This window comes from Megalops cyprinoides, chromosome 8, assembly GCF_013368585.1.
Source record: "Megalops cyprinoides isolate fMegCyp1 chromosome 8, fMegCyp1.pri, whole genome shotgun sequence".
NCBI lineage: Eukaryota > Metazoa > Chordata > Actinopteri > Elopiformes > Megalopidae > Megalops > Megalops cyprinoides.
Window position 1 is genome coordinate 34,083,263 of NC_050590.1, and position 25,930 is coordinate 34,109,192.

Below are 25,930 nucleotides of genomic sequence, written 5' to 3' on the forward strand. Positions count from 1 at the left end.
ATGAAACAGTACAAGGAAAGTGAATGTATGACCTAGGCACCAAAAAAGCAGAGATCGCAAAACTAAAAGGAGCCCCCCCTGGCATAGCACTGAGAACAACAAAACAATGAGTGGTCTCAGACACCTGTAACCAAGCTGCAAGGCTGGCCCCAGGAGCACACGTGGGCTATTGTGAGCAGGAAGTGTCAGCCGGGGACAGGAAATGGGCATCAGACTGCAAACAGGAAGTCCTTTTCCTTTCCTTTGGTACTAGATGTATCAATACTCTTCTCACTTCTCTCACTCAAAATAGCACAGAATGGAAAGAAAAAAAAAGTTATGCAACGTTGCCAACTTCTGTGTCGACACAATGTAGACATTGAATTTAAGACAAATTTTATGAACTCTTTATGAACACATTAATTTACATTATGCGTAATTAACATAATAACCCTAGCCAAATCCAAAAGTTTTAGGCATTTTATTTAATGCACATTGCAGGCATGTAATACATACCAACAGCACAATCAAAGTCTCTCCAAATCTACTTCCATGGCACTTTTGTAACTTATTTAGCAGATATTGGTGTTATAAACTGGGATGGCAGGCTCAACAAACTCAAGGAACCCCCAGGGATGAAATACATTTTAAATAACATCTCAGTGAGTAAAAAAATCTGCCTTTTAAGTAATATTCTCTGACTCAGTCAGAAGTTGGTGGCTGCTGTCCAAGATTAAAGAGACGTGTACTTCACGAACACAGAGTTAAACAAGCTGTCCGCTGTCTGATGGAACAACACGGCACACATAGCCTTGGTCCACACTAACATACAAACTGCACAAATGACCCAGAGGGTAAGTTTGTCCCAGCTGCTTCAAATGTGCTGCAGTCTCCTAAAACTCCTAATTCGTTTAAAACTCAGCAGGCACTGCGTAACTGACCCAACTGAATCTGATATACACACACTTTTTTAACTGTGTCAAAATGATTTTCTCCACCAATGAGGAGATCAAAGGCAACTATTTCTTGTCTTTTTCCTTGGCTGGGGGAGTCAATCTTACCGCTGGCTAATTCTGTCATCCTCACTATGAACTACTGAATCTCCTGCCAGACAGAATTTGAAGCAATTGTGCAGTTGAGCTCTCCCCTCCCAAACCATCAATTCTCTGGTGGCCTGGGATCAGGACTTGTGAAAAAGATACCTGGGTCCATTTTCACACCATTTGGCCTGTTCTTCAAAAGACATCTTTCTGCTACATGTGCTTATAATGGGACAAGCACAGGAAGCTGTCCTCCATACTGGAGGTAACAGCTCTGGGGCCATGTTATCTGTGCTCACGAGATGTGCCTTCTTTTTTTTAACAGATCTGCAAATGTCTGGGAACAACCACAGTCTTGAATGAGATAGGTATGCAGGGCCCTGAAGGATAAGCATTGTTTGCTACACATGAGAAACAACTACTTTGTGCAGGTTGGGCAGGCAAAATGTCCAGGGCCATCATCTGCTACAATTGCCTCTGCACATATACTATCTTAGTTTAGAGCACTGCTGTCTCTGAATGCTTTGACAGGCCTGCGACTGCTGGTGAGGTGAGGCCAGGGCCACATATAGGTCTTCCACATAATGCTGCTTGGCCAGTGAGTGCATATTGAAGAAGAAACTATGCATGATGAGAGATGAAGACACTGATCACACTGTGTGAGAGAGAGCTAGAAAGAAGGAAAGATGAGTGCCCCTGGTGGGCTTACAAGAATAAATCATGGTTACCATGAGGTAGGGAGGAAACGTGTCCAAAATTTTCAGTCTTGGAGATACTTCTACAATTAGATTTAACATTTGCTGTAGTCTAATAAAAGAATGTGATCTGAGTGATGCAAGCTTTTAATAGTTGGTTTATCCCTTTTTCCCTCTACTGCACCTATACCAGTTTCTTCAAGTGTGCAAATGGTATTTCTCATATCAGTCCTGAGGACACTGGCATGGATCTAAAATATGCCACTACTTCCTCAACAAAGACCAGGCAAATAGTGTATGATAATACAAAATCTGCACAAATAAATACTGTAAAAGCATTTTATTGCACACCACAACATTTTTAAAACATTTAAGTACTTTTTCTTTAACAACATACAAACATCTCAAAGACTGGCACAACAGTATTCAGTAATTTTTAGCTTGTGATAAACTGTCTTTGAATGTGAATGACACTTCCCTCACAAGTTTAACTGAATACAACCAAGAAACAAGAAGAATGGGTGTGTCTCTTTTTCTCATCTCCTCTAACACAGTATGTCCACTGTGAACAAACACTAAAAATGGCTACAATTCTGGTAGCTTAAAACATTTGAACAAAGGTTAAAAAGTACTTAAGTACTGTGGATTTCTAGTCCTACTTAAAAAAAAAAAAAAATCAACGCAGAGGTTGATGGATGACGTGACCATTCTGATGTCTTTCTTCCTCTTTGTATCTGTTCCTTGGAGAATGGGGTCTGCAAATTCAGATTCAGATGATTTCAGATTCAGATATAAAAATTACATTGAGAGCAACAACTTAAAACAAAAATAAAGTAATAAATAAATTACAGAAGAGGTTTGATCTAAGATCAGTGCATTTTGGCCTTTGGTACCACCTCTGAGTAAATGTTAACTTTCCTGCATTTCTTACACCAATCTTTCTCTTCGGCCACTGAACTCACAAGGTTGTACAAGGAAAGACAAAGGTCATCACTCGCTTAAATTTGTTACACAAGGTAGAAGGGGTTGGACTGAATCTGGCCCCCAGACTGGGCTAATACTTACTTATGGCAATAAAAAGGGACCTTAAACAGAGGGTGCTTGACCTCACTAAAACAACCTCAGAGGAGGCTTATAAAAGAAAAAGTCACAGGAACAGCATGCTGCTTGAGTCTCCACATTGTCTGTGGGATAAATTATCTGTGGAGGAAAATGATTAAAAATACATATTTTAATGACTATACATAGACGAAATCTAAGAAACAGCTAAAGACACATTTGTAAAGTTTGTTGTGTGTGGGTGGGGGAGCTAAATTTAGTTAGATTGATTTAAATTACTGAGAATAAACCTGTAGGTTAGGTTGAGTGCAATGAACAATAACGTTTAGAACACAGCCCTCACAAAAGCTGTGATGTGTCATGAGCATTTGACGTAATTTAAATCGATAAATGCCATCCTTGTTAATTAAACAGTCACGTTGTAGCGTTCGCAAGCACACAAACTACAGACAATCTGCGCTGTTTCGCGAGCATAAGCATTTACTCCATTTACGCGTTTGGTGTCAATTATTCTGTGAATTATGTGTTTTATTGTTAATCAAGGAGGATAAAGGGGAACAGGTTGAAAGTAATGATAGATTTAAAGGTAATGTTTCAGCCTCCCCTGTTTCCAGCTCACCAGCCGCCACTGGTGTATACTATTGGTTTGGGGCTATGGACATGTGGTTGTGTGTGTGTGTGTGTATGTGTGCATGCATGTATGTGATGGTGTGTGTAATGGTGTGTATGTTGACAGCTGTACCCTGACCAGGCTGTACCTGTCCAGGCTGCTCACCACCTCTCTGACAGTGTTGATCAGGCTCTCATGCTCTTGCGGGTTTGCCAGGATAATGCTGTGCAACTTCTTCATGTACGAGTCAATAGTATCCAGGGTGGGCGTCTCTCCACTGCCTGCAAGGGGCAACAGAGCATGAGCCTGGGTCCGTTTCCCACTGGCAATGCCACACACATGCGATGTCAAATGCCACAGATGCACCACACCAACCACATCCCACACCCACACACTGCTGCCAAAGGCACTGCCCTGGTATTTACTGAGAGATCTGCTGCAGCCTGACTCACAGCAGGAGCTCAGCATCTTAAATCATCTGCAACATGACACTCACTGAAATTTCATGCCACCGCCGGGCTGAACACAGCTCCAGATAACATTAATGTCACAGTTTATTTGTCTGGCAGTTGCCCTAATTCAGTCTCATATGGCTAATGTTTTACAGCATTACCCGCCTACACCAATGGGTGCCACGTCGAGGCCACTCAGGCCGGGCCCTTTCCTCGAGGCGTGCAATGGCAGAGCCCCTGCATGGGACTCAAACCCGCAGTGCCTCACTGCAAGCTACAACACCTTCATGCCCTCACTAGAGCAGCTGTGCTGTATATGGCTGTGTTTGTCTATGAAAGTTCAAGCAGCCTTTGCTTTCTTGGACGGAATGCCTTCTGTAACTGCGGAGTCACGGAATATAATTTCGTGCCACAGAAGCATAAATGCTGGCCTAGGACATCTGTTACGTGGACAGAATTACTTTTGTCCACAAAATGAAAAGCACAACGGTCAATTCAGTGCACGACAGGAATAATCCATTTTGTTTTCTGTGCATGAAAGTATGTGCTCTCTTCAATATTTCATCGACACGATGCTAATGTGTTTGGTTTTGTAATGATTTTATGCGTTTCGTAGCACAGAAGTCATTCTGTCTACGAAAAAGGTCTGTTACATCATCATCATCACCTTTATTTGTCAGACTCAAGGTCCACACAAACACAAGACAGACATAACATACAACATACATAAAAAAAGAGGATTGCACTTGTACCAGTATTTCCACATAGATGACTGGTAGCGTAGCGCGCTAAATCTAGGATTTGACGGCATCAAAACAAGGTTGTTCTGGGAGTTGTTCAAGCGACAAATAAATTTGTACATCAAATTTCTCATCAATGCCTGGAAGGTACTGATATGTGCATTACAAAACATGTCACTTGCACTACAGGACCTGGGTTTCTTGAGCAATATCCTCAGAGAATCATTATAAGCAACCTGAAGCTTCTGCATACTAGCGCTTTTAAATTTACACCATAGGGGAGCAGTATACAGAGGGGTACAGTGAGCTTTAAAGAGATTAATCTTAAAAAAAAAAAAACAAAGTTCTTTGTCCCCTTTTGTCCTACATATTAAGACAACACTCTTTCTAGCATTATATTGCACATCATATTTCAGCCCACAGTCAGAACATATTCAGCAGTTGCTGAAAGGGAGCACTGCTAGGAGAGAGAATGGCCTGATCATCAGCATACATCAAATGATTTACCAAGGTGTTACCAATCACATAGCCAGTTTTACAGTTGCTTAGTTGGTTGGACAACTCGTCCATGTACAGGTTAAAGAGGGCTGGTGAAAGTAGCCCCCCCGGTGCACCCCATTACTAACACCAAAGGAAGCAGAGATTACACTTGGCGCCCCTCAGTTTATTAGCAAAATTGTTTATGTTAAATGATAATAAAAAGTAGGCCGCTTTAACATCTAAATTTCTTGTATTACAGTAGTGATAACCTTAAAACTGCAACTGAGCTCTGATCCTAATAAGCAAATGCTTAATTTCACAATCTAATGCCAATACAATTAACGAAGCTTCGAATTTTTCAGTACAGCCCTACACTAGTGTATCATATTCACTGAACTAGTATTCATATTTAAATTTAAACTTGTATTTCATAGCTTTTGAATGCGTATACTGATATCTGCACTAGTATAGCGCATCTGCTGAACTTCCATCTGTATCTATATCTAAACTAGTCCATCATATCAAGTGAACTAGTATCCACATCTATGGATGCAAATGGATACTAGTTTAATTGATGTTATATAATGGTCAACATATACATTGATATAAGTTCAGCAGATATGATACACACAGAAAATACATATGGATACTAGTTCAGTAGATACACTAGTTGAAATAGAGATATGGGTTCCAGATGGATGAAACAAAGAGACAAGGCATATGTGTAAGGGTTTCCAAGCTGTCTCTTTATGGGCACTTTAAAACAAGCAAATGGGAATATGATTGTGTTGCAGCGCTGTTATATTTTTTGCTACGTGTGATAGATTCATCAGCTTTTTTGTATGAAAAACTTAGGATTACTGTACTGCTAAAAGATGCAGTAGCTTCCTGATGGGGCAATGTGAAATATAGAGCAGTGAATTAGCAGGGGCAAATGAACACTAGTGTGGAGGGATAGCACAGGATTACGGAGGCTTGTGGGGCCTTCACAGCTGGAGCAGGAATGGAAGTGTGTGTGTTTGTGTGTGTGTGTGTGTATGTGTTTAAATGCAGTGAGCATGTGTTTGTGCATATGAGTGCTCTCAGCATGTGTGCGTATGTGTGTATATATGGGTGTGTATATATGTGTTTGTGAGTGTGTATATGTGTATATGCATGTATGTAAGGGCATACAGAAGGTGTGTGTGTGTGTATCCAGTCTCACCGGGTAGGGCCACGTCAGAGAAGCTGGTGGTCAGGGCCTTCCGCAGGGTGTCCAGGTGCTGCTGCAGCACACTGTGGCGGCTGCGCTCCTGCATGACATCGGCCTCCAGCCGCTCCACCGCTCCGCGCATGCTCTCCACATGCTTCTGAAGCGCTGCGTTTCGCTCCTCATACTCCATGTTGGTCTTGCGCAGCTGCCGCATCTCTGCCTCACGTGCTGGGGGGCGGGGGGGGGGGGGATGAGATCCCTTTCAGAGACCACCCATCTCACTGGGTACAGTTCTACAGCTACATACATCATGACAAAAGCAGCACCTATGTTCATGTCATTATTCAGAGTGCCTTCTGTGGAGCACTAGGCTCAGTCTGGGTCTGAACAAAACTTCTGAGTAGAAAACATTCACCTTCTATACATAAATATAGTTTCAAATGAAAAAATACCAAGCTGTCAGTCATCTCTTTGCTGTAACTGAAGAGCTAAACTCTTTCTCAAAGCCTAATCCAATGAAAGCTCCATGTGGTGTGCCATACCAGTTGAGAGGAGGCTAGTATGAGATGCGTTTGCTGAGACATCCCCCCAGTGCTCCTTACCTTTGCTGTGGTTGAGAAACTCCTCTGTAAAGATGGGGATATCAAAAACTGACTTTTCCTTCCCCTCAGAGTCCTTCTGAATAAGAAATCAAAGAGAAGAAAGATGAACTGCATGGCTGGCTACAAGCCAGAGAAAAAGCAGGCCACACACTTACAGTAGTAGCCCTTAGGTAGATGAGGGTATCGAGGTGTTCAAACTCAAAATGTTGCTGGTGAGGAGCAGTGTGAGCACACAAGGGTGAAAAGGTGCAGGACAGACTGTGCTGGACACCTCCCCCCTCGCGGGTTATGGTCTCTCCACTATGTGTTAATTGGTGTGCTGTTGTGACGGTAACTAACAAGAGCTGGACTGGGGTGATTCCTCTTGTTTAGCTGCTGATGGCAGGGAGGATTTATCAGAGATCTGGTCTTGGGAGGGACTCCCAACAAAGGCTGCAGACGGTGTGCAGAAAAACAACAGAAATAATCATAGCAACAACAAAAAAAGAATAAGAAAACACACCACCAGTGTTTATGTTCTTGAGATGGATCAATTCGTTTGCCTGGTCACGTGAAATGATGGAGAGGAGAGGTGACTGGCAGGTCACGTGACGGCCTGGTTAAGATGGGGTGAAGGTAGGGAATCTCTCAAGAGCGAGGAATGTTAAGTGACCTTGACTTTCCCACCTTTCCTTTCCAAAGGCCATGAGCTTTATGCCACAGCCCTTAAATCACACTGACTGGCTTCATGTGAGAAAAATACTTGCACAGTACTGGCTCTGTGGCCAGGCCCTCTGTTTAAAAAAATGCATGGCTGTTTAATCCAGCTTTAGTGCTGCTGCAGTTGGCACTCAATGCAGTGTGAGCCCAGCTCCTTAGAAGTTTCTCAGGCTTGCTGCTGGAGAGTAGCTACCATGCACTCTGGAAGTCCCGGGGGGTGGGACTGTGGAAAATAATGAGTCATGTGCTTTGCTTTCAGGGGCACAGGGATTACCTGATGCAGGGATTGGTGGGCCGCCTGCCGTGACACATCTGTGGAACAAAAGAGAAAGGACGGTGGAGATGTGATTCATGCTGCTCCTTCCTGTTCTGGGACTGCCGCATCTTGAAATAATGCAGCATGACTTGCAGAAAAGTTCACCTAAGACACGGTGAAGACACATTCCTTTTGCACAATTTGAGAGGTCCATGGCAAAACTCTCCGAGTTCTGATTTCAAGTTTAACAACTGCATCAGTCCAAGATACAGATTTTGTGGAGGACTGGAGCAGTGAATTTCCTGGAAACCTTTGATTAGCCAGATCCATGCTGATGCTATTTTATGTTGATACTAAAGTGGAGACACCTGCAGCTCAGCCATGCAGAGCTCAAAGACTTCAGACAGTCTGAAACAGAAGTAACTTGAGATGGGTTGTAAAAAAGAACTGTATGTATGCCCCACATGTACACCCAAAAAACCCAATAGTTATATGTTGTCACCAGCCTGTAAATACCCAAATCCATCCAATCTCACAATTCACTAGTTAAGGAACATGACAGTTATGCTTGGAACAGGAATTGTTAAAGACGCTTATTCTTGTCAGTATCACCATGTCCTTATTCATCAGTACTTCCAATCTGTAATTACAATAAAAACAGCATGAAGAGAACACTAAATAAAGCTTATTGTACATGTTAAGGTGAAATTAAGAATGACTGACTACAGCCCCCCTCCTCTGTGGATGTGAGTGCAGTGTTAGACGGAGGATGATGCTTACCTCCTCTGTGTGGTTTGCCCTTCTGCTTTTCCTGCAGCTTCCTGGTGAAGTGCTTGTAGGCCTCGGACTTCTGGTACTTCTCCAGCTCACGCATGTAGCGCTCCTTGTCCCGTTCAGCCTCATCCAGGTAACCCTGAGAGACAGAGAGGCATTAGAGGCCATGGTACACGCATGCATGTGCATACACAAACACTAAAGGTGTTAATCTCTATCTAAACAATGATATGGTACAATTCTGATATCTAAACAATGATATGAGATGAGATGATTGGAATATATCTAAGAATTCACATTGATACAGTGCAATGCCATTTGATATGATACAATTCAATACAATGTCATACAACATAACTTTAAAATTATTCTATACTTTTAAAGAAATGTCCAGTATCTAAGTTATACACCACTGAAATAACAAAGGTGTTATAAACCACAGTACAAACACATACATACACACTGTATACACATGCATGGGCAAACCTTTCTTACACATGCACTTACAGCTCATACAAAACATCAGACACACACACACACTCCCTATTGAACATATGTCCTGCTCATCCCTGAGTCAAATAGAGACACACTGTCTTCTCCAGCAATGTGGGGGAATGTAAATGAATGCACAGAGGACATGTCTGTGTACGTGTATATACACTAGCACATGGCAGGCGCTCAGGGTCTATGTATGTGTGTGTGTGTGTGTGTGTGTGTGTGTGTACGTGTATATATATACAATAGCACATGGCAGGCTCTCAGGGTCTATGCGTGTGTGTGTATACGTGTACGCAAGCTCACCTGCTTCTCGTCCGGGGGCAGCTTACTCCACTCATTACCCAGCATTCTTGTGATCTCGGGGAAGGGGACATCCGGCCTCTCAGCCCTCAGCTGCTCCCTGCGGTCATTCATGAAGCGCACGTATCCCGTCAGTGGGGCTTTGGGGGCATTGCTGTCCTTCACCGGCTTCTTCCTCTTCCTCCCTTTGGTCCAGCTGGACCTCCGGGGCTTCTGTGGGGGAAACAGGGACCAGAACTGAACCACAGCACCCCTGTACTCTTATGTGCTACACAGACCATGTTATAGACTGCAAAACCGAGCAACCATGGAACCACACGCGCTCAGAGTCATCCTCCTAAAGGTGCTATCAAATGTATTTCAGATTATCCAGGAGAAACTGTCAGGTTTTTGTTGAGTGAAAATTCAAAAGGGCTCTCCACCATTCCCAGTGCTGAGGCACTGCACAATTGTACCCAATTACTGAGTGAGTGTTTTGCAACAACGCTTCATCAAATGTCCTTCCATTGCGTTTTCAAAAAAGAAACATGCATCACACCTGAAACGTGGCATGGGCAAAACGTTTTTTTTTTTTTTTTTTTTTCAGAAATACCAAAAAATATTCATAATAAATAAATGTGTTTACATTTAACGAGTTAATACTTTCGGTTAACATGGAGTGAATGGAAAGAGACTAATGAAAAGAGATTTTCAATGGCAGAGCACAGATTATGTCCCAGGACAGATCAGAGAACATTAATGTCAAACCCTGACAGACAAAGAGAGAGAGGGAGAGAGAGACACAGAAGCAGAGGCAAAGGGGAAGAGGGAGAGTGTATAGAAGTGGGGAAGAGAGTGATGCAGACAAAAGGAGAGAGAGAGAAAGTGCTGTGCTGTACTAATATTGACTTTTGTAATGATATCAATCACAGTAAATAATAATTCATTAATTTATAACTTACTGTTACCAGAAATCAATTGGTTGTTGCTCATGTTTTATTTAACTTTTTTGATTACATTATTGTTCCTATTATGTCTTTGGCAGCACTGCTTCTATGTATCCTGCCAACAAAGCACCACTGAAGTGAACTGAATTTAAAGCCAGAAAGGAATAGAAGCAGGGGGAGGGGGACAGAAAAGGAAAGAGGGGAAAAGGGAGGGGTGTTCATCCAATCAAAAGGTGTGGTGATATCATACAGGAAGTGGAGAAGCTGCGAGAGGCAGAAACTCCACTCTCTGCACTCCCACACCATCTCTCTCAGGCGTAATTGAAGGATGAGCTCTGGGTCAGAGACAGGACCACGCAGGGGACCTCCTCTGACCAGAAATGGGCTTGCAGGAGAAAGCACGGCCTCACCTCTTCCCCATTCCTCAAGCTGCTGTTGTCAGTGTTGGCTCCAGGTGACCCCGTCTGGTCGTCCATAGCCTCTCGCTTCTGCTTCAATGATCAGCAACCTGCTGGAGACGGCGGAGTGGGAGTTAGGGGCGGCGGATGACACCCCCCAAGAGCTATACTGTGATACCTGGAAGTGCACTGCAGTCTGAATTTGTGACAGCAGATGTCCTTTTAAAGGCAAAAAAACCCCCAAATTTCTCAACCGAAACAACTCGACATTCAGCCACCTGAGAGCCAGCTTCAGCGGGTCAATAGTGTGTCGCCCCCCCCCCCCCCCCCCCCCCCCCCCCGACCTGCAGCAGTGTCAGGACTTTTGTGGGCTTGCGTCTCTGCATAGTAGAATCGGCCCTGAGGGAGAATGCACTCTATCTCCGTGGGAAAAGCCCTTCTGTTTATAACCTCAGTGTCCAGCCCTCTAGCTGAGGGAGGAGTGTGCTTCAGAGGGTCTCTGCGTTCCCAGAGCGTGCAGCCATTGTGAGGGGGAACGGAAATGCCCCCCCTTATTTTCCCTTTGGTTGATTCACAACTAGAAGCCAGTTGGCCCGGGACTTCCCAAGGTCATGGCTGGGGGAATGGGGTGGTGTGGTGTGGGGTGTGGGGGGATTTTGATTTGCCTTCTGCAGCTAGAGGTACACCACACTCCTTCACAAATAGCTAGAGAAATGGTTCCCCCTATAACATTTACATTTATTCATTTGGCAGACGCTTTTATCCAAAGCGACTTACATAGGTTACAGTTCTTTACAATGTCATCCATTTATACAGCTGGATATTTACTGAGGCAATTGTGGGTTAAGTACCTTATCCAAGGGTACAACAGCAGTGTCCCAGTGGGGATCGAACCGGCAACCTTTCGGTTACGAGTCCTACTCCTTAACCACTATGCTACACTGCCGCTATAAAATACATGCTTTGGTTTCCCACGAGAGCACAGAATATTCAGCCTTTTCAGTTAATTTTTCAGTTTTCAGTTAAGTTTTATTGTACTAGCTATATCACATGCTTTTTAATTCAATTACATATTTTGACTATGCACCAGTTAACAGTTAATGTATGCCCTGTAAATAATCTGTTAAATAAACCTGGCTAATTATAAGTTGGAAACAAACTTACAAAATATAACTATGTTTGATTTGTTTCTCTGATGTAATGTTTACCCATGATATACCTTTCAGAGACATAATCTGTAAAAAAAAGAAACATAAAAAATAAATAAAATAAATATTGACTGGAAGAACTATATCAGCAAGAGAGCACAATAACTGAAAAGCAATCTCTCTCTAAATTCTTTGTTAATGACGTGGCAAAAATCCCCTCCCACATCTCTACATCACATTTCCCAGTATGTGTTTCCTCAGATAAAATGTACTGCAGTCCAGATTTCAATGTCAGAGATAAAAAAAATCCAAATGCAGCCACAGAACTCCCTTTTGAGACTGTGTTGTGTTTTCATGTGACCTGATAAAAACAGGATGCTGGGCTAAGATCATGTTTTGTAATTTGACTTTGGCTAAGAACATGGCTTGTGATTTATGTTTTCCACCTTACCGTAACATATTTCCACTTGACAACACAGGAGACAGAGGGTGTATTACAGACTGCACGTGAACTATTTTAATACACACGGCTGATCTTCCACTTTGACATAAATGCTAATAAACATCACTTATAGTGACGCTGTGCAGTTCTGACAAACCCAAGTCAGAGGGCAGATGAAATGACATGCCAGTTTTCATCCTGAAAAAGCTGACATAAAACACATGGTGCATTCCTCTGAGGGGTTCTGATTACAGCTCACAATTTGTAAACTCTGTATAGGCCCACAAGTGCAAAGAACTGCAGGCAGCCCACAAAACCAATTCACAATGTCCAACAACAGAATATGTTAATAGAGTACATATCAGAAATGGCAACGGTGGAGTGTGTGGGCCACTTTCAATGTTAATAATAGCATGTGATCTGATTAGTTGATGGAAGGACAAAGTTTGAAGTTTTCAGTGTACGGTGACACAATACCCTCAACAGAACTGCTTGTGGGAAAAAATGCCACAATCCTGCAGTAAAAAGTAAAATGGCAGCCTATTCTTCCCCAAGTTTTAGCTACATATTTGTTTCACGCTAAACACGTTGGCTACTGAGCAGTTAGGCTGATGTGAACTTGTTGCTGTCACAGCTCAGATTTCAGGACTTGGTGTTTCAGGAACAATCACAAGTTGATGAATCAGCTTGTGTTATAGAAAGGACTTGCCAATCTTTAAATACTAGTTACATAATAGCTTCCTGAGGTGCTAAGGTGACATTTCAATTCAGCGGTGCTGTGCTTTTGGAAATGTGGGGCAGAGACTGAAATGAAGAATATAGTTAATAGGGTGAAACAGACTGAATCCATTACTTGATTGCTCCAGTTAGATGATCTTTAAACTGGGGTGATTTACATGTGAGATTCCAACCAACCACTGCATGCAATGTCTGCATGCTCTACCTTGAGGGCTTTCACAGACTGGAAAAGAATGTGATAATCTGGCGCTTCCTTCTGTAGACGTGTATGTCTATGGGTGTACTCACACTAGGCCCAGTTGCCTTGTACCGTGCCCGAGCGCGATTATCCCCCCCCATTCCCCCGCTGGCCTGCACCTTACATATTCTGTTTTACATATGCTTTCACACAAAGCAGGTCATTCTTGTAACTTCAAAACAGACACAGTCACAGTCATCTACGCACACACACACACACACACACACACACACACACACACACACACACACACACACACACACACACATACACACATACATACACACACAAAGGCCAGCTGAGACACAGATGTGAAGGTCATCAGTAAACATACCCTGACTAACAGGAAACAGTGGTGGGAACCAGAAATGTGGTCTTTCAATTAGTCTGCTGAGGAAAAGTAAACTTCTCTTCACTGTCTACATGCAGCTGCTACTTGAGACTTGGAAGATCACAGTCTGCAAAACCAGTATTGCTGGAAAAATTAAAGTCACTGCTCCAGTGTCATTCCAAGTACTTTCAAGTGTACTGCTTTTAAGTATAACAGTTCAAATACGAGAATGAACTGCTTAACAGGCACAGGCCCGTGGGCTGAAATGGCTTCACCTCAGACTCAGACATGAATTCAAATCCATTAAAATTATGAAACTGATCAAGAATACTACAACACTGCTATCTAGCATGGACAACAACAGATCATGTGCACAAGCTAATATTTAAGAGTATGAAAACCAAAGTCTTCCTGTTCACTGTCGCTGTATTCTGAAGCGACAGTTGCTCTGGATTAATTTAAATTACCAGAAATTACTTTGGAAAGTTCCTCACAGAAACTGCAGGATGTTTACATCAGTGTCTGTAGGAAGATATTTACATCTGCCCTTTCCTGCTGTAACAGTAATTACAACAGATGCATGACCACATCTGGATTTTTTCCTTCCCCGCAAATACTTCCTCCCCTCACATCTCATCATCTCATCTCATTCATAACCCTTTCTTTTCATAACCCTTTCTTAACATATTACTCTCATAAACATGTACACACACAGAGAAAGAGTTGAATTTACTCCCATCAATCATTGTTCAGGCCTGCAGAAATTAAGTGAATGTGATCAGTTGTCCATTCTACTAGCCTTTTATCTGAAATACCACATGATTCCTGGTGAATAAATTAATCTAATTTTGGTAAACCCGTAAACACTGGGGCGAAGCACTGGAAGCCGCAATCCCATGAGATTCCAACAGTCTGCCGCTGCGTCATGACCATGAGAACTGACAGTAGGCAGACACCACTCCTCAGAGCAACTGCAGTGCAAATAAAACTGGCTCCCGCGGGAAAATATTGAAAGACTCGGGCGATACAAAGATACCCAGAATGTCACGACACTACCGTAATGTTGTGTTCTGAGAGTTCGCGTGACATAAATACTGATTTCGTTATGGCTAGCCACTGGAGCCTCGTCAAATTCTGTCTAGGGTCGATATCACTGCCTGCACTGTCAAGGTATAATCTTTAGAGCTGCGACATAATAGCAAACCCATAAACATCAAGATGTTCCCCTGCGTACGAACCCAGGGAGGATCAAGTAAAAGAAGTGTCAACACCCTTCATCACCTATAACGTGCCTAATCTAGCGGGGGATTACCGAGCTAACTGTGAGGTCAATAGACATTTCACCCATACAAATCTAAGTGAACAATTTCCATGAAAAAAAGAAAAAAACAGGGAAGAATGACCCGTCGGCACCTGCTAGTAAGGTCTCTTGTCCGTGATTTAACATGTAGGCTACTCTGATAAACGAAGCTACTCGCATGCATATCAGAGTAACCAACAAAACCGTTTCCTTTGTCTCAGTCTCCCTACTTTGCCAGCTAATATAGGTATAGAGCCAAACCGAAAAGATGTAACAAACACGTCATGTTCTGCTTAGTGCCTTTCCCCTTCTGAGTTAAAATGACAATAAACTAACGAGTAGCGTAGACTGATGAATAGTAGTAAACCCGAGAGTCAAGCAGCTACAACGCTGAATCAGTCTGCACGCAGCGCAGGAAGCGATGATTTCCTTCCGTAGCTGAGTTAGCTAGCTAGCTAGCTAGCTAGGTAACAATCAATATCTATTCAAGACAGCGAAACGAAGGATATAGCTAATTAGATTGCTAGCTGGTTATCGTGCAATGTAGATCGTTAACATTAAACGATTATGCACTGATGCAGAAATTTAAACCTAAAATAAAATTTACCTTGATTTCAGCAAACGAAATTAGCCGCCGAGCATAAACCAGCTGCCCAGCTAGCTACAAGACACACCACAGCGGAGCATGCCCTTGTAACACGTAGCTCGCTAGCAAGTTAGCCAGGTGCTCCAACAATATTTACCGTCAACTTCTAATATTCTGTAACTACCCAGACTAGAGCCAACCATGCCCTCGACACGCCCTTCTGCAGTCCCCATTCCAACACTGACCTGTCGCTCATGAACTTTTGAAGCTCCAGGAAAAGGATATGACTGTGAGTCCTACAAATCAAAACAATACAGAGTTACCCCTTGCCTTGGCTTGGACGACGGCCTACGTCAACAGCGGATCGAGCAAAAACCCCACACACAACGCCCGGCGAAAATTAATCCGCGTATAACGTGTACATGTTACGTTTACAATTAAAATAATATGGGATATAAATGTGAAATAGGCCTTAAAATTATGCTTAAATGTCGGTATATTCCAATAACTGTATGACGTGACTGATAGCAACGTCAAGCAACTCTATTTTTATTCGCGGAAGGATTTTGCTCAGTCAACCTTAGGAGGTTCTGGGTTTTTTCAACCGACCCAGGATCACCTCTTCCGCCCCTATTCCACCATGACTACTTCCTGTAAAATCTATCCACGGATTCAGGATCAGATGATTTGAGCAGAAACCACATAACGATAGTGCGCTTTTTCGCCGCACAGTTGAGGTCACAACTCCAAGTTATTATGGGGAATGTAGTGACACAGAAGACCCAACAACGATGTCAAGTTGCGTTTAGTAGGCTATGAGTTTATGTAAAATATATGTCCAAAATGTACTTGATGTATATCTCTGTGCTTTTGAGGCCAAAATCGAAATTAAATTTGGCTTTCCTCCCAACAAAATATTAAGCCTGACAAAATACCTCATTTAAAAAGCACCGTGTCCAAGCAAACAGTATTTACTTTTGTCTGCAGTAAATATTAAATGCCAACGATAATCTTAGTAAAATTTCAGGAGTACTGAAGTACGGCATATAGGGTTACATTTAGTAGGACTTGTAACCATTTGCGACAATCTGGAAACAAACGCACCTTCTGAATCAGTGGCGTCTTCATACGATCCAGGATTCTTGAATCAGTTTAAGTTCTCCTGTTGATTTGACGTCACCGTGATCACCCGTTGTTACATTATAAGTATTAGATACTGGATGAAATCTCTAAAACCGTCAGGGTTGTATAACTCCAGGAACAGGAGTGAAAGTTACAGTAAGTATCTTTTGTACATCATTTGCATATTACACCGCTCGTCACATTCTATGATACACTGGATTGATCTGATTTGAGAAGTGGTATTTATTTCACTTTTACATTTAGCTTGTGCTTTTAATTTTCCATTCTGTCGTTGGCAAGTATGTATGGCAAAAAGGGCCAGTGTTCAGCGATTAAAAACCTTACTGGCCAGTAGGGTTGTGGTCAGTTATATTGTAGACACCATAATCGAATGACCTATGTCTGGAAGTTACTTATGATCAAGGTGTGTTTTTTTCTTTCCATAGCTTACTATATTATCTGTTCTTCGTTTATATATGTATATATATAAAATGTATCTTTTACTGATGCCGTTTGCATCTTGCATCCAGGGGATGATTTGATGCCATTATTGCTGAAATCCATTCTATCATATGACCACAGGGTGGCACTCATGTCGTAAAATACATTTTTTGGGTGGTCTATGTTAAAAAATTTTTAGTGCTTCATCGTGACTGTATTAGCGTATGTTTAAACTTTACACTAAACAGTTTTTCAGCATTGTTCATCAACAGTAGCTAAATAACATGCATGTATATTCTTATTCATCTTTAAACAGGTTCTTATTGTTGACTAACTACAGCTGTCCTGTGCTGAAGGAAGATAATGGTCTGAATTGCATGCTGCATTGCAATGAAGTTAACTGCCCTTCTGGGAAATTCAATGTTGACACTGGAAAGAACAAAAGAATGCATCTCAGATGGTCACTCTTCTGGTATGAAAGTCCCAAGAATAGTTGAAGAGAACACTTGGAAGATGTTTTTCATTATCTCAAGCTTCTGGGTGACTCTCAGGATAACCATGACAGTGATGTCCTTTTGCGTGAACAATTGGGTCTGGCCCAGCTCATGAAAGTGTAATGATTACTGCACTGTGTTTTTTTGTGAGAAATCGTCAGCTTAGTTTCCATGGAGATCTTTGAAACCAGCCAATTAAAAAGTAAATATCCAGGGCTTAAAAAAATTCTTTGTAAGCTTTTCAAAAATGACATTAAGATATATTACATTTTTGAACAGGCTGCCAAACATGTCTACTCATTGATGTGTTTTTATATATATTTTTTTCAAATAGTAGGGAAACCATGCAGGGAAAAATATAAAAGTTAGTTGTGCATAAAAAAATTGTTACAGAAAGTAAAATAATGTCATTTCATAAGACAATTAGCCAGGCTTCTTCTTATACTGTATAATATAGCCAGGGTCAACTGGCAAGCTCAAGATTGTTACCACTTCATAACTTTGCACTGTGGTCACTATTACCCAGATTCTTGAATCCATCCTTCAGAGTGATGTACCTGTTTTTTGTTTCCCATTTGTCAAGATTTTTAATGAGCTTTACTTAGTTCATTAATATCCTGTGTTAACATTATGCATTTTAATTCCAAAATTTGCAAATCTCTTATTTCCCACAGCCAGGCAGATGCTGGAATCTGTATCATCAGATCTGTAACATATCTGTATGTTAAATGAAAATGCCTAAAACTGGCTGCAAAAATGAATACATCATAAAGTCATTCCCATTTCAATTGCTTATTTTCTGTTGCCACTGCTTTTTAACATCATCACAGATCAGCCACATAGTAAAGCAATGCCTATAAGTAAATCAGATCACAAAAAACTAATGTCCTTTTGCTATTACCATTTCAATTTTGGGTTTGTGTACTCTTTCAGTCTGGTGCAAATAAGCCTTCAGTAAAAGGCAAGAAGGAATTTGGATGAAAAATTCAGGTTGACATACACTGACAACAATTCCAGGAAAAAAAGTACTATGTGATGTACTAACTGACATAGAACCCAGAATGTGATGTCTATGGTACTAAAAATAAAATAGGGGTGGCCAGACCACATACAGTTAAGTTAAAAAACCTATTTCTACTTGGCATCTTTCCAGCAGCTACAACCTTGCCTTCTGGCCAATTATATATTTGATATAGATATCATGTGAATTTAACCCCTAAAGCTAAGTATAGTTGCTACAGATGTACTGTCAAAATAAAAGTACCTGTCATAAAGTTCTCAACTATTTCTGTGCAACACTTACACCATATTTGTCTCTTAACAGTAAACTCAAAATATACATTCATTAATGTACCTATTTACCCAAATGGCTCTAACAGGAGGTAATAACCAGCCACAATGGGTGTGATTTTCATTTAACAATTCTTGAGGATAGTGTCATCATGCATGTTCAATCTTGATAAAAATACAATTCTTTGTATGAAAATGTATAACTGAAATGAAAGCAACGGAGTAGGAGGGGACTCTGCAAGCACAGTCCGACTTTACTTCTGAAAAATGAACACTTACATTCAATTTTTTGGGCACACAAATGTATACACCATGCACAACGAAGAAGCTAATTAAATATTTGATTATTTTGAGCTTCAAACAACCATAAACCTGACCTAACTTCACATTATAGAGATACATATGGATGAATAGATTAATTCTATTCGATTCTATATTCTTTTCAAAAACACATACCACTACTACTATTTTAGTAGTGTTTTTATAAACCATGAAAAAGTTATTCTTGATGCAGAGTAGACATACTGCCCTCATATAGGTAATCAGAAGTTTGAACCCTGCCTTGTAATGAGCCTTTAATCGAGCAAGTTATTCACTCCATGCCTAAATTGCTCCAAGGAGATTTACAGGAGAGGATACAGTGTGACTCCCTACCATGTTCCTTTATTACCATCCACAGCTTCTCAATGTTCCCATTGCATCAGTTAAACAAACAGTGGAGACAAATGTAAATGAAACGATTTATTTATTAGTTAATTTTTAGTCCACCAAAAACTGTGTAAAGCTTTTAACATTTACCTGTTTTGTTGGGTTTCACGTAACCAATTCATTTCATGCTTGTTGTCTATGAATCTGTTAGCCTATTTAAAACGTGACAAAGGCCTTTTTAGGCGGAAGAAAACAGCATTAACAATAAAAGGTTTGTCTTCATCTTCTCTCATCTTCATTCACTTTCCTTTCAAGCCATCTTCATTTTGTCAGTAATGCCTTTTATATCCCAGACTGACCATTTCATTCATGGTCGGACGCCTCTATGTTCTGCTGTCATGTTTTGTATTACGCCCATGTTGACTGTTTTTTAAAAGAACGTAACTAACCATTGCATTTGTTTGACTGCGTAATTACCTGCCCTCCACAACTACTCTTTGTCAACCACTCGTCTCTGATGGTACTGAACCCACACATGGTTGTGTGGTACCTACCGCCTATGTAACTCTGCCCCCCAGGGTCTTGTGTTGCAAACCTTTAAATAATTCATTTAATTTATAATTAGGCCGTTACGGAGGAATTACCATAAAATTGAGATAAGACATGCCCTGGCTCACAATTTGACTCAGAGATTAAAAAAAAGTTACTGTTACTGTTATTTCAAATGTGTCAGTTTGAATGTCGGCACATGCCTCGAATTGGCAATAAAAAAATGAGGAGTTACAGGGGAAGACGAATGCTGTCAAATAAAATTAATTTCATTTCCTTTGCAAATCAAATAATGCATTTCTGTTAGTGTAGTCCTGAAGATTAGCTTTAAAACTCACTTTTTGGTCCTACCCCAGATTAAGGATGTATTGAAAGGAAAAAAATGTCAACACATAAACAAAGTTTTACAAAATCAATACCTCCAACCAAGAAATGAACAAAACAATGGGAACCATGTCTGCTTATGAAATTGGAAACATTATCTTGATGAAGAAACCAATATGATGCAACATAATATCACCCTGACATATATCATGACTAAAATTCAATGTGGAAATGGAAAGAAAGCAATAACGCATGAATGTAGAATACCCTTTGAGAAATGCATTGATCAGTTGCAGTTTCACACATCCTGTCAGACATTATCGCATTACACTAAGAGAATCATATTTGCTGCTGGTGGAATAGAATTCCTTGCAACTCTATACATAATGTTTTATGGAAACGTGTAATGCTATCAAGCTGGGTGCCAGGTGTAGAGGTTTACAGTAGAATTAGAGGAAAATTACCATAAGGGCTCCAAAATGTATCCTTACACATCCTCTGGGGTCCAAAAATGACCTTAAATCTTGGGTAAAATACCCTGATTTGACAACCCAAAAAGGAGAACTTGCATTTTAAAAAGACAGCAGCTTAAAACTCACTCAGTTTAGTGCTTGATAAGTGATCCACTATGTCTGATAGGTGCACAAGCAACTGGGGGCTAAAGACTGCTCTGTAAATACAGTATGTGCAGTTTTCACATAAAACATCACTGGAAAACACCCTTACATTATGACGAGAAACATTTGACACCACAGTGTTTCTTGGCTGGTTGTGTGTTCCTGGGTTGGGCCAGGATTAGCCCAATTGAAGGCAGCACTGTTCAGATTTTCATTTCAGAACCATACCAAGTGACCTTTTGTTCTGCCTCTGCAGAGAGGATTTACTACAGATTTAAATGATTTTGTCTTGGTGCAAATGAGGGCACAACATATATTTTAACATGCACAGAACAGCAGTAATTTCTTTTTTCAGGGGGCCAGCACAGAAGATCCCTTGCACAGCACTGCTGATGCTGTGCCCTTCAAAAACAATTTTGCACTGATACTTTTTAAATTTTATCTCCATAGTCACATTAAACCAATTTCCCTGCTCTCTCCCCAAAAAGGAGCAGCTTCTCTTCTTCCTGTCAGAAGGCGTGGCCCTTTTCCTGGAAAGTTCGTGATGGGGCCGACTCCAGACGTGTGCGTGCCACGGCCCCTCCGTGTGTGTGGGGGTGTGTGGTTGAGCCAGTGAGGTAATGTGAGCTCCTGTTCCTGGATGCACTGTTCAAGGGCTTGCCATAACACTGCTGTTTTCCTCTCTCCAAAAAAAAAAAAAAAAAAACACATCTTGAGAGAAAGCTGAAAATTAACTTCAGTTAGCAGGTGGAAATAAGTTTAATGATGTACATTAGCTTTAAGTCAAATGACACTTTAACGTTATATGAAATATAACATTTATTATATATGAAAATGTTTGGGGGTAAAATGGTGGTAGTCCCTGGTGCTGTTTCTTTTAGAGCACAGTGCCACAGCAGTTGCCTTTGAATGTAAGTGGTGTGTACGTGAGAGGGAGGATGACTGGCTGGCCACAGTGTTGTTTTTGAGACCTGGTCTCTTCTGATATGATGGTTTAGCATATATTGGCTGCCAGTGTTTTCTGTTTTTCTGTCTTTACTGATTAACTTAATGAATGTTAAGTATTCAATGTTAAAAACACCAGTTAGGCCTTATGCATTTCTCAGTAAGGATATTACTTAGTTTACCCAAATGAGACTGTCCAAGCAACAAAAATAGGATCAGGTTTCAAAATGAGTGTATTTGTCATTATTGAAACAGCAATTTTGAAGAATGCAGTTTAAAGAATCCTCTGAAAATATTTTTGGCACAAGAGAAAATGTTCTCTTTGAAACTAAATTCAAATTCAGTGTCAGATGCAATATGACATTTCATCACTTCAAATATGTTTATATTCTGTCTTATTTTCACTTCCAGTTCGAAGGCCTCTAAATTTTGATGACAGTGACATGAAAATACTTTTCATTAAACGCGCCATTCTGGAATATGCTGTCTATGAAGTCATCAATATTTTTTTCTGAATTCATTATGTAGTGTACTCTAGTCTTGATGTTTAGTTCTGAGAGGCTTAAAGAGGAAAACTGAAATCGATCTGTAGGAAAAGCATTGTTTATACACAATATGTGAAAATATGTGAAATAATAACCATATAAGTGAAATAAATAAATGAAAATGGTTATTGATTATGTATGACTTGAAAGTAAAATGTCATGCTGAAAAATCTCACTTTTCTCTTAAAGGATGGTAGAGCCAAAGCTGCATTTGTGAACTCTGACCAGCAGGGGGCAGGATAATGCGTATTGGTAAATCACAGAGAGTGACAATAAGAACGGACCAGGAAGTGAGGAGGTATAACCCTGCACAAAGCAAGACAAAATGACAAAAAAACAAAGAATACAGGCATAATAGTGCATTCATACAAATTCAGGGAATATTTAAGTATGTTTGCCTCAGGCAGGAGCTTGTACTGACAAAGTGCCAAGCTGGTGATGAGGACAACAGTCATTTTGGTTAATTTCCAAGGAAATGGCTTCATGGCATTGCAAGTTATCAGAAACAAAACCTCTTCTACACTTACACTTGCAATCTTAATGACCAGTGCAGCAAGTGCACACACTCATACACGAGTACTGATTTCATATTGCATTGTGATTGTAATATGCCATTTCATCTTACTCAGCTGTTTAACTAATTTATAATTACATTTACATTTATTCATTTTGCAAACACTTTTATCCAAAGTGACTTACAACTGAGGTAGAGTACAACACAAACAAAAAACTAAGGAGTCAACGATATTAGAAGCGCTGCTGTCAGGACTCAGGCACGGACTCGGACGCGGACCACAAGTGCTCCAATTACAGGCGTTTATAAGCAAAATCCTCAAATAAGCAGGCAGTCCAAAAACAGGCAGGGTCAAAATACCAGGTAAGCAGTCCAAGGGCAAAACAGGGATCAAAAACCGAAACAGGCAGGGTCAAACCTTGAAGGCAGGCAGATCAGGCAATCAGGACAGAAGGGCAGGCAAAAACGAAGTCGAGGAACAGGCGAGGCAAAAACCAGCAAAATCCAAACAGGGTAAACAGGCGGGAAACGAGACAGGCAGAAACACTGAAACGATCTGGCAAACAACACAGAGACAAGCAGGGTAGATATAGGGCTGGGCTGATTAGGAGATGGGAAGCAGGTGTGCAGGCAGGCGGGTGGAGACAATCAGGTGGGCGGAGACAGGGCGGAGAGTGGGGCAGGGCTAGAACACAAGGAAAACAAAGGCACATGGACAGGGAAAAACAAAAACACAACAGCTAGGGGGCGGGAGCCCTGACAGCTGCATAACCAGGTTTCAATGGTTGGCCAGACTTTTGGTTTATGCAAAGATGGCCAGCTATTTCTTTCCACTTATCACAAACAGTTAAAAAGAGAAGTATGATTAAAAATAACCACAAGCACTGTGTGAATCTCTAAAAAGGGGGCAGTGTAACATAGTGGTTAAGGAACAGGACTTGTAACTGAAAGGTTGCTGGTTTGATTCCCCACTGGGGCACTGCTGTTGTACCCTTGGATAAGGTACTTAACCCCCAATTGCCTCAGTAAATATCCAGCTGTATAAATAGATAACATTGTAACTGATGTAAGTTGCTCTGGGTAAGAGTGTCTGCAATATGCCAATAATGTAATGTAAAAAGTCAACCTGAAAGCACTTTTTGCTCAATCAGAACAATTTCATACATGAATGGCAATTTGTTAGAACTCAGAAACCCTCTACACACCACTTACAAATACGTTCTTTAATGACCTGCACTGTTTCATTTTTCCATTACGTTTCATTATTACTCAGGATGTTTCTGTAGGCTCAGATGACCCAGATCAGCCATTCACATTGTCACACACAATTTCAGCAACACAAAAGGCAATCCAAAAAAGTATGAATTAAGCAGTGCTATGGTATGACATTAAACTGACCAACACAAATGATGTCTTACATCATTACAGATAAGCCATTCTGAAATAGACTTGAAGAAACAGAAAAGGGTCTATTGTATGCATTCCCTGCAAGGTTCTACATCTTTCTTCACATGGTTCATGTTCTGACAGTAAACGCATCTATAAAATCAGGCTGTTGTAAAAATTGCAATGCTCTGAAAAGGAACAAAATTGGATCTTTTGTTGAATGCATACACACTTAAAATTGGTGATGTGACTAGCCTGGTGTGCATATTATGAATTATAGGGAATCAGAAGGCCCTTGCAGAAACAGTGGTAGTTGGGTTGACATGACATGTGAGCTTAGAAATTGCAAGGGGAGGTGTCCTGTATCAGCGCCTGTAGACTCAGCAACCATTTTTCCTAAACAATATGGCATTGTCTGCGGGTCAGCCATTCTGCCATATAAGGTTATAAAGCACTGAACACTGGTCCCCCTAAGTCACCAGGTGGTTTATGCAAAGATACCCAACTATTTCTTTCCACTTCTCAGGCTTTTGTTGTTTGTTGTGGTGTCTGTGGATAGATCCTGCTCTCAGTATAGCTCAATAATTTCCTCTTTTCCCTCTTTAAAATCTTCCCCTTGTACCCAGTGTGCATTTTTGGCTCATCACTTCTTTGCATAGCTATGGTCCTGGATGAAAAGCTGCACAACTGCTGGAAACAAAATCATTCAGAAGGTACTCCTTGTAAACATGTGCAATGAAAATGAATGTAAGTTTGATAACAGCCCCATAGCCTTTGTTGTATTACAGTAAGGAAAGATAGTGTTTTAAATAAACTGTATTACAAGAAAGTAGGTGGTACTACATTAAAAGAACCACGTCTGTTCAACAACCCCTAGCTCATGTGCATAAGAGTAGACTGGGCAGTCCAGTCTAGTCCAATATGACTTCTAATATGTTGACTTCTAATAAGGGCTTCTCTTTGGAAAATGACCAAGGATTTGCTGTAAAAATTTATCATTTAACATGCCTGTTTAACCTTGAAGTAAACTTTAAGTCTTCCTGAAAAAGTTGCTATTTGAAATTGGACCCCAGGGAAAATGTCTCACTGAATGCACCAAGCTGAATGCATCACTGAATTTAACTAGTGGCTGGGTGGTAAATAGTGACCACAATGAAAGATACGGACTGGCTCTTTTGTTTATGCCCAGGGAGATGGTCAACACCATCCATGCTGGGGTGGGGTGGCATGCTCATGATTGGGCTAAGAGGTGTTCCTCAATCGAGGTAAACACAGGTACAGCCTCTGATGAGACATGCTCCATTTCCCCTTCTTATTTTCAGTTCCTTGAAAACACACACACACACACTAGGAACAAGAGTAGATATGGCGCAGTGCAGTTTTTGTGGGAATCTTGTGACTTTGTTTTTTGTCTGATGGAGCTTATCTCACAATCAGATGTCACAGGTGCCTGAACTCAGTCCCCCCCAGATATTTAAAATAATGGAGAAGGCATTGCAGCTGGGAAAAAAAGATGACAGACATAAGACATGGATGCAAGTGCAATGCAGACTACAGCAGCAGCTGCCCCGT

At 41.1% G+C, this 25,930-nt stretch overlaps 1 protein-coding gene across 6 annotated transcripts; it reads right to left on the reverse strand.

Moving 5' to 3' along the window:
• Nucleotides 1–2,116: 2,116 nt before the first annotated feature.
• On the reverse strand, nucleotides 2,117–16,049 carry hmg20a (high mobility group 20A). 6 transcript variants are annotated; one of them, XM_036535739.1, is made up of 9 exons: nucleotides 15,729–16,049; nucleotides 10,713–10,810; nucleotides 9,380–9,589; nucleotides 8,585–8,717; nucleotides 7,823–7,860; nucleotides 6,850–6,925; nucleotides 6,260–6,475; nucleotides 3,532–3,664; nucleotides 2,117–2,469 (listed from the first exon to the last, which is right to left on the reverse strand). In XM_036535739.1, exons 2-9 carry the CDS (start codon nucleotides 10,776–10,778, stop codon nucleotides 2,391–2,393), a joined length of 951 nt encoding a protein of 316 aa, XP_036391632.1. In that variant the 5' UTR covers nucleotides 10,779–10,810; nucleotides 15,729–16,049; the 3' UTR covers nucleotides 2,117–2,390. The 6 variants fall into 6 exon arrangements, with proteins under 6 accessions (XP_036391632.1, XP_036391633.1, XP_036391630.1 ...); XM_036535740.1 differs by having other exon boundaries at nucleotides 2,395–2,914; XM_036535737.1 differs by lacking the exon at nucleotides 2,117–2,469 and having other exon boundaries at nucleotides 3,345–3,664; nucleotides 10,713–10,813; nucleotides 15,807–16,049.
• Nucleotides 16,050–25,930: the final 9,881 nt, after the last annotated feature.